The sequence below is a fragment of the Topomyia yanbarensis genome, chromosome 2 (assembly GCF_030247195.1).
Source record: "Topomyia yanbarensis strain Yona2022 chromosome 2, ASM3024719v1, whole genome shotgun sequence".
NCBI classification, from domain to species: Eukaryota; Metazoa; Arthropoda; class Insecta; order Diptera; family Culicidae; genus Topomyia; species Topomyia yanbarensis.
Window position 1 is genome coordinate 174,784,432 of NC_080671.1, and position 13,102 is coordinate 174,797,533.

The following is a 13,102-nucleotide window of genomic DNA, read 5'->3' on the forward strand; positions in this document are numbered from 1 at the left end:
CATGTAACAATAAAACTGATACAGTAAATTCACATAAAATTTTAGTTTTCGAGAAAATAATGTGCGGAGAAAAATCGATTTTTTTAATGTTAAGATACATAACCATCCCCCTTTTTCACTGTAAAAATCTATTTTACAATAAAATTAACTGTAAAAACGTTGAAGTTTATTGTTTTCGTATTGTAGCGTAACACTAAAACTTGCTGTAAATTATTGTAAAATTTCTGTACTGTCACAGTGAAATTCGGGTTTTTGTTACTGTACATTTCTATTCGGGATATTACGAACTAAACAATTTAGACCGCCATTATGGCACGTAAAAAACTGGATTCGCCTTTTTACCCTGATGAGAACCCTAAGTACGACTTCTTGGTTTGACCAGGAGTGTGCCATTAAATCGCCTTAGCGTATGCAATCCGTACTCTGCTGTTTCGCCAGATGATTGAATCTTGCTAAATTTAACGGTAGTGGATTCTATAGCGGCCCTTACACGTTCAATATTTTTGAAAATACTAGAGTATTGACAAAAGTATTGTACGTGTAATGGAACAAAGTTGTATTGACGATGTGGATTTCAAATGGGATTGAAATATTGTAACAATATTGTATTGTAACAATACTGTGTATGGACAAAAATATTGAACGTGTAAGGGCCGCTTATTCCATCGTTCGATTTCGGATAGATTCAATAGAATGAAATGTATCAATAATTATTGTTTCACTTTCGACGTATATAACTTTATGGGCAACAGCACAATCTAAAATTCAGATAACTTGATCTACTTTCTGTACCACATTTGAAGAGCCTTCATCCTTTTAATTTTTTTCTGCAACTGCAGTACACCATAGAGTAATGCTTCCGCCGTTGGAGGGCATCCGGGAACGTAAATATCAACCGGAATTATGCGGTCGCAACCTCTTACAACTGAGTATGAGTAATGATAATATCCACCTCCATTGGCACAGCTTCCCATTGAAATGACCCATCGGGGTTCAGGCATTTGGTCATAAACTTTCCTCAAAGCTGGAGCCATTTTGTTTGTCAAAGTACCAGCTACAATGATACAGTCTGCCTGTCGCGGAGAAGCACGGAATGTGACTCCGAAGCGATTCATGTCATAACGAGGAGCTGCAATGTGCATCATCTCGACGGCACAGCAAGCCAATCCGAAGGTAAGCGGCCAGATAGAGCCCTTACGACCCCAATTCAGTAGATCGTCTAGCCGAGCTACACCCCATTCAGCCCAGTTGGACTGTTTGGTTCCAAATGGCGAATAAGACAATTTCTCCGGTTTGTCCTTTTCCACTACAGGTAAAGTGTTTTTCTCGCGAACTTGAGTCGCATTAAAACCAGCAGCAGAGCCGCGAGGGATTGCAGCTTTCCAACCATTTGCAAGAACCGGAATCACCGCAGAGCGAATCATTTTCGTTTGTGCTGTGGCGGAAAAGATTATAATAAATATTTTGCAGCTAATTGCTAATAATGTTAATATACCTTCTTACAAAAAATCGCCAAAAATGTTTTCTTCGACGACTCGACTGTAAAAAATTGTTACGCAAGTTGTCAATCAGCAGAACAAAACGAGACCGAAAGCTAGCTGTCACCTCCTTTTTTATTTTGATTACCATTTTCTGCACTTTGATAAAACCTGCGAGGCAAAGTTTATCTTGCAAATCGTGCGCACTGTAAAAAAAAGAATATAGTATGGATATTTTACTACAAATCTAGGGCATGTTTTCAGAAGTGCCCTATTACCCGAATAGAAATGTACAGTAACAAAACCATGATTTTCACTGTGACAATACAGTAATTTTACAATAATTTACAGTAAGTTTTAGTGTTATGCTACAATACAAAAACAATAAACTTTAACGTTTGTACAGTAAATTTCAATGTAAAATAGACTATTACCAAATACAAATATGTTAATACGGAATGCTCTGACGATTTTTCGAGGACACGTTTTAAGCTACCCAGTGGTACACCGAGGTACACTGTCAAAGTGACAGTGTACTTTGATGAAATAGTGTTAAAACTGGCTGCACGGATGAATTTGTTTAGCAACGATTGACACATGCAATTGTTTCCTGTTGACGAAAATTTGAGATTTCTTTAATAATTACAGTAATTAGTCGGTGATCCTGTTGGATAACATTTTCACTTATTAGTTTTGAAGTTCATTGGTTTGTTTCGGATTACGATCGAAATGCGAACGATCATAGACGGAAGCTGCAACTGGTTAGTAATGTTTGCGCAGCATTCAAAAATGAAGGACGAAAAAATCAAGTGAAATGTTTCATGTCATTCGGAGACAACAGGTACATGTTAATACTCACCGTAATCACTCGGATTTTGGCTGCTCGAAGTCAAGAAAATTACCGATTAAAAGAGAAAGAGGATCTAACTTAATATGTACAAAGTAGCCATGCTTCAGATACGACGAGCATATTGACAAAAGCGCCTCGCCAGCCAACGCCGAATCTACCTGATCCACTGGCTAGCCTTTTCTAGCGAGGAAGAGATAAGCGCTTCAACGAACAGTTTCAAGAACTATAAAACAATCAAACCCTACCGCTCCAACAGTTAATAGATGATATTGATGATTTGCACCTGTAGTTATCCCGCTTCTCGGATGTTGAATTAATGGACACTAGTTCAAGAACTGCATTATGCTGTTAACATAGACGTTAATGGTAGGTCACGTTTTCGTTGTTTTTATTTCTCTACATCTACAGAACCAAATTTTTACGTGCAGGTCAATCACATGAAGACTTCAAACGGTTTTAAACCGTTTTTCCAACGCTGGAGCGCTAGTAAAGCAGGATTCATACCTGAAGCCATTGACCTGACTTGTGGTAACTGATTCCAACCATCGATGTTGTGAAGAAACTACCTTCCGCGCAAAGTTTGAAAAGGGTTGATTTACATTTCAAATCTGCAACCTATGACACGTTAATAATTCAAGGGTGGGACGAAGAAATAGATGGAAGAGCTCGTAATGAATTTTATCTCCAAACGTAAAGTAAGTAATTTGTATTTGTTGAAACTTAATAGACAACCCAAGGAATGTAATTACTGCATCAAACCAAACAAATGTAGAGAAACTTGGCGATGTAGGAGGCAAATACACTCAGGTTTTTTTTTACGCGGGGGATACGAGCCGCGTAAATGAAAACCGCGTAAATGAAAACCGCGTAAATTTCAAAATCCGCGTAAATGAAAACCGCGTAAATTTCAAAATCCGCGTAAATGAAAACCGCGTAAATTTCAAAATCCGCGTAAATGAAAACCGCGTAAATTTCAAAATCCGCGTAAATGAAAACCGCGTAAATTTCAAAATCCGCGTAAATGAAGACCACTTAAATTTAAGAATCCGCGATAAAGGGAACCTCATTGATGGATACCGCGTAAATTCCAAAATCCGCGTAAATGAAAACCGCGTAAATTTCAAAAATCGCGTAAATGAAAACCGCGTAAATTTCAAAATCCGCGTAAATGAAAACCGCGTAAATTTCAAAATCCGCGTAAATGAAAACCGCGTAAATTTCAAAATCCGCGTAAAAAAAAACCGCATAAAAAAATACCGCGCAAAAAAAAACCGCGTAAAAAAAACTTGAGTGTACATTAACAGGGTCCAAAATATGTAGGGGTCCAAATTAGGTTGGTTACCCTAGTGCTTGTCCCTCGTATTTTTCTGAGCTCTCAGAAATCTTAATTATGAACATGCAGTTGAATTTTCTGTTTTGGCCAGCCAACGATGGACCTTCTCGTTTTGAAACATTAATGAAATGCATTTATTTGTCATGTTTGTTTTGGCTTTCGAATTAGCTTTGGTATTTAATAAAATTTATTTCGAAAAATTTCAATATCGATTTTCTTGAATCCACACGATCACAGGTACGTCCTTGTGAAAAATATTGCTCGATAGGCAGTTCGATTTCGATGACAGTTACTTTTTAGTACGAAAGTTGCATACAAGTTAGTCCATCAGTGAGGAATTCCCAAAAAGACAAAAAATAGAAGATTCATGAAAATAAAAATTTTCCATTATTTTCATCTCCTCTCGATGATTAGATGAAATTAGTCTTAAATTTCAAATTCAGATATTGTGTAGTATTGTCAATAAGTGTTAGTAAAAGTAGTAAGAGAATGCTGTGTAGTTTATGCAGAAATTATAGTTAAGACGCTTTTCCACCACTTGGGTCGTACCTGGAAAATGATTACAAAGTTCGAAAGGGAAAAATCCCTCTACCGTAGCCGCTCCTGTAGCTGTCTACGCGATTGAAGAAGACAAATAATACCGCAAACTGCTGCCACAAACCACAATGGGGTGCATCAATTCAAAAAAGGATATTAACGATGTGCATCCAAATATATTCTACGTGATCAATATAGACGACGATGGAACCCCTTTGTGGAGCGGTCAGCTAGAAGTTTCCCGTACAGAGCTAACATTATACAGGAAAGGAAAAGATCCCACTACTTGGCCGCTTAAATGCCTCAGAAGATACGGTTGCAACGTAGATCAGTTCAGTTTCGAAGCGGGGAGAAGATGCACTACGGGAGAAGGTATTTACGCGTTTAAGTGTCGAAGAGCGGAAACATTGTTCTATACAGTGCAGTCTTACATCCAGGGACGAATATACAGCGATGAAAATACGAATCCAAACGACCCTTACCCTATACCGGTTGCTTCTTCCGGACCATCGGTGGCGGCAAGAAGTGTATCGCAAAACAACACCGCCACAAGGAGCGGTCAGCAAAATGCTACGGGAACTGGTAGCTATATTATAAATCGCACTGGAATAGCTACTAGCCAATCTCTAAGTCCTAATGGAACCATTCATTCAAATTCGAACCAAAGTCGCAGTACTGATACACTCCCCCTAGAGGCTAACTATCTTGAGCCAACGCCAAGTAGACCAGGTGGCCAGCCGCAAACAGTTACCACACGATTTCAGCAGGGTTTGAGATTGAGTTCTGTTAGCAGTGGCCCTATCAGTCCAGATGTGACGTCCCCAGGCTCGCCTAACAGTGTAACCAATATTTTGGAAGTTACTACCCTAAATCCTTTACCAACAAGTAGTGCTTCTAGTGGCACTCATCACGGGGTCAGTAACCTGTACCAGGAATTTCCTATGAAAGATAGCGCTAGTACCGCTGTTATAAATCCCCCTGTGAATCGTATGTCTTTGGATATCCCACCTCAAGAAATAGCTCCTAGTGCTGACAATGAACCAGCTTTATCAACTAGTAAACCTGACCTGAATCCTCTTCCACTGGAAATGCCACAAATAACCAATGAGATGGACCCTGCACGAATGTATATGAACGTGAATATTGCTTGCATGCCAGAAAGTGTTCCTAAGGCAAAAGCAAAACCAGCCAGCAAAAGTAATTCTAGTCTAATTTCTATCAACAACAACGCCGGTTCATTTGATGAAAACCAGTATCAAAATGTGAAAACACCAACTTTGGTAGGACCAAGTATGCTTACCCATCTGCGCCTAAATTCAACATACATGATCGATCCAACACGCTTTTACGAAAATCTAGAGCCAGGCGAAATGAAATCCGCTCTGCTACGTGGTCGATACTCCAAACCGGACATATTTGCTAACGTCGAACTTCCGTTGGATCATTCTGAACCTTGTACGCCGACGTCAGTTAATCGAAAAGTTCACTACATTGTTCTGGATCTCGACCAGTCTAACTCGTCAAATAATATTACCGCACCGGCATCGGTCACTTCACCAACTGGGATTACCCCGACAGCGAATAACAACAATAACCCAGCAGCTATAAATCTAAACAATCCAAGCGAACCAGCAACAGTTGCTACCACGCCGCTCTCACAAGGCCCCCTGGCTGGGGGTTTGCTGCCCCCAGAGAGCCCAAAGAAAGCATCACTCGGCTATGCAACGATCGATTTCAACAAGACATTCGCCCTAAGCAACTCGACCACGCCTTCGTCTGAACTGGACAGTGAAGGCTCGCGTAAGACCCGTCACAACTCCACCGTAACGCCATTAACCCGACAGAGTAATTCGGTGAGCGATTAGTATTATGCTTAAGGGTTGCATGAAGGCTTCCTCGGAACCGGTATGGTATGTGTAATAATGGATTAGTTCAATGAGGTTTTACTGAAAGTTCTATGTCGGTTATGATTAAAAATTAGGACGATAGGTTTAGAATAGCCATGAGATGGATTGTCCTTTCTATCGTTCAATAGCTTAAAGGTCTAAACTTGTATCTTTTTTTCTGTTCACTGTAGAAGCAGTGATCCATCAATTCTTCAATAGCTTCAAAAATTCGGAACGATTTCTACACAAGTTTTGATGTAGAAGGTAACGAACATTTCAATAAGGAGGCTCCGTGAATTGTTTAACCAGAAGGATTAAACTTTGGATTTAGATCAAACTCCTGTCGTAAACAAACCTCATTGTTGCTAAAAATATTGCACCGTTATTCCTTGGTAAACAACGCCTAATAATAGAGAATTCGATGTATATTTCAAATTATCCCAAATGACCATTATTCCAAACGAAAGCATGTGTCAGCTGCTGTTATGCCAAATGAACTTATGCCAAACGACGTGCTCTCGGTTTTAAATATTGCGTGCGCACACCTCCTACACATTTTTCTTTAACATACTATCATTACAATTTAATTTTCATCTTTTATCAAAAGATTACGAAATTTGAGGTTAGGAAAAAATGTTTTAATCGTAAATCGATGCCGTACTATGCACTAAACCCAATTAAATTAATTGTAGCAACAATGCCAAACCGTTTCCGACGTTAACGTTTCATGTATAATAGTCTTGCTAACCTAATAAATGATATTATTGAAGTCATAAACAGAGAATAAGTATCTAATGATAACGTAATTTATTCATAAGTTCATTATTTTTACATTGTAGTACTATCTGCTGATTTGATATTATAGAAGGAATTTGTAAAATCTACTGCGATGGCACAATTTATAGGTTAATTGTGCAAAAACACGAAATCAATATTGGTTATGAAGAATTAAAAAAAAAGAAAGATAACAGTGCAAATATAGCGTATGTTGATTGATGTATATTGTAAAAAGGTTCAGACACAATGTATAAGTTTTGTTATAGGTGACCAGTTTGTAACATAATTGCCAAAATAGATTTAGGCTCAGAAAGGGAAGAACAGGATTGTAAAAGATTAAAACACTTTAAGATAGTGAGACTAAATAAATATTACTAGTTTATTATAAAAGTAAGTACGTGCTTTTACTTTCAGCAGTGAAAATACCAGCTCTTCAAAAAAATCTCACAAGATTGGTTTTCTATAGTGTAAATAAGCATATATTCACAACGCTTTTCAAAATTTTAGATAGAGCAGTGTCCGCAATGTTTGTTCACCGGCTGCATTGGTTCAAGTAATACAGTGAGTTCCAAAATTGAGCGTACGGCCATGATGATATTTATTTGTCTATTATTTTGTTTGGAAATTATTTTCATGTATTCATATTTTCGATGTTGTGTTATAACTTTTTACAACAATTCTCACAGACAAACAGACGTAACACATTGAAGAAAATTCTAAAAAAAAATAATCGCCCACGGTATACTAGCGACATCTGTTGAACTCATTGCACAAAACTCACCATCTGTTGAACTCATTGCACAATAATTCTGGCAACCATGGCAAATACTTTTCAACCGAAGTCCTGGCAACAATGCTCACACCACCCAGTTAAACTTTAGCACGGAGTTCTGAATATAGTTACTATTGAGATATCTGACGTTTAAAATGCTCACACTGATATCTCGCATTTTTATACTACCGCGCTCCCCTCAAGCTGTTTTCCTCCCAATTCGCCGTACAATCGATTTGTTTTCCTCCCAATTCAAACGGCACAATTCTAGAGAAAATTTAGAATAGGACGTAAGTAACAATGAGAGATTCTCTTTGGGGTCTTTCTCTTCTGCTCATTACACGGCCATTTCAACATTTACTATTCTACTCTTTGCATAATATTCTAGTAAAAACCGTCGGCTTTCGATATGTACTGGAAAATTGGTGCAAAGTGACAAATGACGTCGTAATAAACAAAAGAGAAAGTATACAAAGAGAGGCTCTCAATGTTACTTACGTCCTAGTGAAAATTTTCTCTAGAATTGAGTTCTACAAGATGACGACACGAATGAACTTATGATGAATGAAGTTCATGTTTGACAATTCTCGGTGGTTTGTTTAGTTTGTCAGTTGCGTGAGTGCGAGTGCAACGGGTGCTCCTCTGTTACATTCGAACTTACGTAACTACAATGTAAACAAACCACCGAGAATTGTCAAACGAAGTTCATCCGGCTCATTTTGTGGGGTTATGTCGGTTGGTGTAAAACCTAATACCTAATATATTCATAGTTAAGCGGAGACACTGAGCGGAGCCAATAGACCTTTCTCGTCAAAAAATTTTATATGATAGGATGCTTCCTTTTTTATCCCCAATTCGTTACTGCCTATTGCCCCGATGATTTGGTACCTCTAACTATTGAAAAAATCAAAAATAGTGCAAGCTGCTCATTTAACCCCATATTCTGAATACCTATCTTGCCTTGTTTCCCCATATTTTTACACCATTTGGATGAATTTCCTGTGGGGAATACTAAAAGGATGCCAGATATGCATATATATTAGTAAATCTACAGATTTTGCATTTTCACTGCAGATCTTTTGCAGATTACAAATATTTAGCAGAACAAAGCCTATGCCAGCCAATTTATACACCAGCCTTCAACATTTTTGATCATTTAAATTATACACATTTATTGAAGATTTTTGTAGCAATCGGCAGACTTTTATATTTTTACTGTAGGCTATTGTTTAAATAGACCTGGCATCACTGATGCTGAAATGATTCATTCATATACCTGTCAATAATATAGAGCATTGTATGAAAATGTATAACCGCACTTTTCTGACAGTTCGGTGTGCTTGTTTACCTAAGACTTGTTTACACGGACTTTTAAAATTTACATTACTTGAATACTTTCGATGCTCTTTGAAAGAATATCAACTCAAGAGGGATGAGGATTGGAAAAATGGTAACCTGGTTCATACATTGACCAATCGGCGCTGGATGTAAAACCCGGTGGCATTTTCTGAATCGTAAGATCAAGCATTGGGCTATAAAACGATTGCTTTCTGGATGATGGATAAGGGTTTGTACACATTTGTTTGTTTGCTCGTGGGTTAATTCCTAACAAGATGATCCGATTGATTATTCATTTTTAGCTGGTGAAGTTTACCTGAACTTTATAGGTAACGAATTCGGTCGATGATAAGTTGTTGAAATGATTTTGATCGTTCAATGCCCATATCGAAGAGCGTTTCCATTGGTCAGAATGCCTACCAGCGTATGATAGCTGCAAACATGAGGACAACAAGGTTATCGCTTTCGAATGGAACAATTATTTATTATTCGTGTTCAGGTTCCATTACAGCAAAAGTTTCGTCGATTATCGCATTGTCGTTGATTTGGCCGGCAAATGCAAAATAGCGCTCGGCACTGACGATAAGGAGTAAGAAGGATTTGATTGGAATGATAATAATAATGCAGAGCATTATACATTCTGGTAGAATATCAGGGAGGAGAAATTATATGTAAATTTATATTATATCCCGAGTAGCCTTCATTTTGGCACCGCAATAAAGCTATCTGCTATCTTGTTCAAATTGGCACGAAATAACTAGGCAGCGAATGATAAATTTCATAGTCAATTTATTTACTTTTTCGGAAGGATAAGTAATTAGTATGTTGTGAATATATGTGTCGCCGGTGCCGTGTGTTATGGTGGTACCGGACGGAACCGTTGGTCAGCAGACCGTCCTTGTCGTACTGGTCATAGATGCGAGGTTTTTTCTCATCTGATAGCACTTGACATGCTTCAGAGATCTGTCTTAACGCTCTCTACTTAGCGCAGGATACGCGAAACCGCTGCTAGGGACCATTCATAAATTACGTAACGCAAAAATTGCCCAAAATTGACTCCCCCTCCCCCTATGTAACAAATTGTCACAAATTTCTCCATCCCCCCCTCCCCTGTTACGTAACAAATTCCAAGAAATTTTTTTTTTCTTTGATGAAAACATGTTACGTAACGATCTAGTTAACACCCCCTCCCCCTATGTCACAACTTGTCGTACCCCCCCCCCCCCCCCCCCTAAATGCGTTACGTAATTTATTAATGGTCCCCTAGCTTTCGAAAGAAAATTCCTAGCTGCTGCTACTCTCAGTCTCTCTCTCGACTGAGGACTACAATTTCGGTCGATTAAATTATGCTATGAAAATTGTACTTCCTGGAATTTCATCTAACGAGATCAATTCATTGTAAGGAATTTCGCTGCGTTCCAATATTGCTTGCCTCTGTAGGTGATGATGTGTGTGGATTCACTTCGACAGCCAGCTCTTATGTTTTGGGTAATTTTGCTATCTTATTCTACTGAATAAATCATCTGCCTAAAGCCTCTACGTTATACTACGGTCACTTTAAAAACGCCCTGCTATTTAATCTTGTAGCTCTCGGCAAGTCAGTCCTGGCACTCTTCTCGACTATTCCTGGCATTATACCGCTGACGTCGCACTTATGACGGTGATCAAGCTTGGCGAGAGTGGCAGTGGTTTCGTCGGAATTATTCACTCGACAAGCAGTAAGTGCAAGGACTCTGCTACTTATGCCTGAGCCCCTCATTGAAACCTTCGTCCTGCCGGAGTGTTGCTTCGTCCAATACCGGAGCGTATTGCTGAACCGAAGCAGTCTGCTACTGGCGCTGCTTCCTTCGAATCGGAATCGCTGAATATTCCCGTTAGCCGAATGTCCAACGTGGCCGAAGGCAAACCGATTGCAGCAACACCACCAGCCGTAGCTGACCTTTTAGCCTTTAATCCAAGTCCCTGCCACTGGCATAGCGACAGACGAGTGCGGCGCAGGCTGGACCATCGGTTGACTCGGTGCCGGACGGGGCGAAACAGCTGCAACAGGAGCGGACCTAGTATGGGGTATAAAGGTCATCAATTGCCATAGATCACCAAAATGCTCTGCGACTAACATTGTGAACAAAACAAACCAAATGAAATTGATCGCAACAACGATAAATTAATAATCTAAATTCTACCCAAACATTTGAAACATTTGAAAAGGGTCTAACTGTCAAACGTAAACCTTGAGAAAAAGGCAAAAGAAGTTTGGGTCGAATTCATTATAATTCTATTTAAAAAATTTAATACTGTTTTATTTAGTTTAATTGTGCATATTGTTTACATGAGACACTCCCCTTAATTCGTTGAGTACGTATTTCACTGCCTTTATAATCCTTTTGGAATCAGTTACAATAATCCTTTATAATCATTTTATAATAAGCGTATTGCTAGTTAGGACTTTTATATCAGCCGGGCCCTTTTATAATTTGTTATAAAATCATTATCTAAATTCTTCATAATCCATTGTTACGTTATATTTATGCACATGGCCAGATAGATAGTTTTTAACTGGGACGTGACGTGTGGATACGAAAAAACCTAATGTCAATTGCAGCCAGGGGGAGCTGTCAAATGCAGCCAAAGGGAACCGTCAAATGCAGTCAGGGGGAACTGTCAAATGTAGCCAGTCCATTTAAAATGTATGAGGAAGAAAGAGTGGCTATGCAAGACAAGAGATCAAATGATCAGAAAAAAACATATCCACAGGTTTTGTCCCAGGATTTTAATAGAGAACATGAAAATTCGATTTGTTTGCATTTGGCAGTGGGCCTTTTTCAAATGTTTGGCTAGAAATTCCTTACTTCTACAATGAATCATGTACAAGAAAAGTAAAAATGTTAAATTTAACGGAACAATGTATGATGCCGACATCAAATAAAAAATTACAGCTGAGCGACCTTGTTTGGAAAGTGTTAACATTTGGCAGCGAACCAAACCAAGTTTCTCATACTATGATCAAATCAACAAAAATTCCAAGACCATGTAAACAATCTCTCTGAACTGTCAAACAAGTGAGGTTAAACATTATCATGCAATGTTCTCCACCGAGAGGTTCACTTTAGTTTGTTTACATAACCAATGAACTTTGTACCGCGACTCACCACTTCATTTGCCGCGTTGCCAAGAACTCAAGCAAAAATATACAAAACAGTGTTGCCTAAACACACATTTTGAGTCCCACCATTCTTGCAAAGGTGAAAAAAATACTCAACATTCTTGCATTTTTCCAATTTCAAAAAATCATTATAAAATTACGATAGCTCCAAATAGTCTCATTTCAACGGCAATATTCTTAAAAATGTGTAGTCTTTTGAATAAAAATAAGAAAAAAGGGGGTTAGGTCGGACGAGAAAGGTCTATTGAACATGTCAAATGCCGGAGCCAATCGAGCATGAAGTCACATAACATGTTCTTTTCGAATGGATGTGGAAAAGGTATTGTGATTATGGTGATGATTATTTTACTCTTTCCTTGTGTCATCGGGCGTAGAGAACCAAAAATAAACAATATTTTTTTCTGTACCACCGGGAGATATTCGCACAAATATGAAACCACAAATATAAAACCGCAAATCTTCAAATTGGTTTTGCTATTCGTACATACGTTAAGATGTTAAGTTAGAGCATGAGCATTTGCATGGGATGCCAGTGTTTTCTTCCTGAAATAAGAGCTGCCAGTTTTTCGGCTTTTGTGTCCGCCTAACTATGAATATAGTATCTATAGTTCTAAATGGAGTCAGTATGAGGTTTGTTCCAGTACATGGATGTTGCTCCGGAGCAAAAAATTCTTGCTCCTTTTCACTCCGGTTTGCCACCAGAAGAAGAAAAAAGAGAAGAAGATAATACGGGAACGATTTTCTCCCTGTTTGCTCCGGAGTACTTTTAGTTTCTCGTGGTACTGGAACAAACCTATGGATTCCACAAACATACACTCAAAAAAAATTAAACGTTATGCCTATTGATTTTACACATAGATTTTTGCAATTAACGGAGGCATATAGACACTATTTGCTGGCACATAAACCTAATGTGTGTATTTACAAGAAACATTAATCTTGCATTCACATTTCATAACTATTAGGCA

The 13,102-nt window shown here is 38.5% G+C and overlaps 2 protein-coding genes across 2 annotated transcripts; one reads left to right on the forward strand and one right to left on the reverse strand.

The window, feature by feature from the left end:
• Positions 1-710: 710 nt before the first annotated feature.
• LOC131682180 (NADH-quinone oxidoreductase subunit B 2-like) lies at positions 711-1,614 on the reverse strand. Its single transcript, XM_058963472.1, has 2 exons — positions 1,496-1,614; positions 711-1,435 (listed from the first exon to the last, which is right to left on the reverse strand). The coding sequence occupies exon 2, from the start codon at positions 1,422-1,424 to the stop codon at positions 780-782; it is 645 nt and encodes a 214-aa protein (XP_058819455.1). The 5' UTR covers positions 1,425-1,435; positions 1,496-1,614; the 3' UTR covers positions 711-779.
• A 2,387-nt stretch (positions 1,615-4,001) lies between these two features.
• Positions 4,002-7,255, forward strand: LOC131682181 (fibroblast growth factor receptor substrate 2). The gene has a single exon (XM_058963473.1). The coding sequence runs from the start codon at positions 4,327-4,329 to the stop codon at positions 6,061-6,063; it is 1,737 nt and encodes a 578-aa protein (XP_058819456.1). The 5' UTR covers positions 4,002-4,326; the 3' UTR covers positions 6,064-7,255.
• The last annotated feature ends 5,847 nt before the right edge of the window (positions 7,256-13,102 follow it).

Excerpts from the sequence above, each read along its gene's own strand:
- LOC131682181 (XM_058963473.1), top strand. The coding sequence starts at position 4,327 with ATGGGGTGCATCAATTCAAAAAAGGATATTAACGATGTGCATCCAAAT.
- LOC131682180 (XM_058963472.1), bottom strand. The coding sequence starts at position 1,424 with ATGATTCGCTCTGCGGTGATTCCGGTTCTTGCAAATGGTTGGAAAGCT.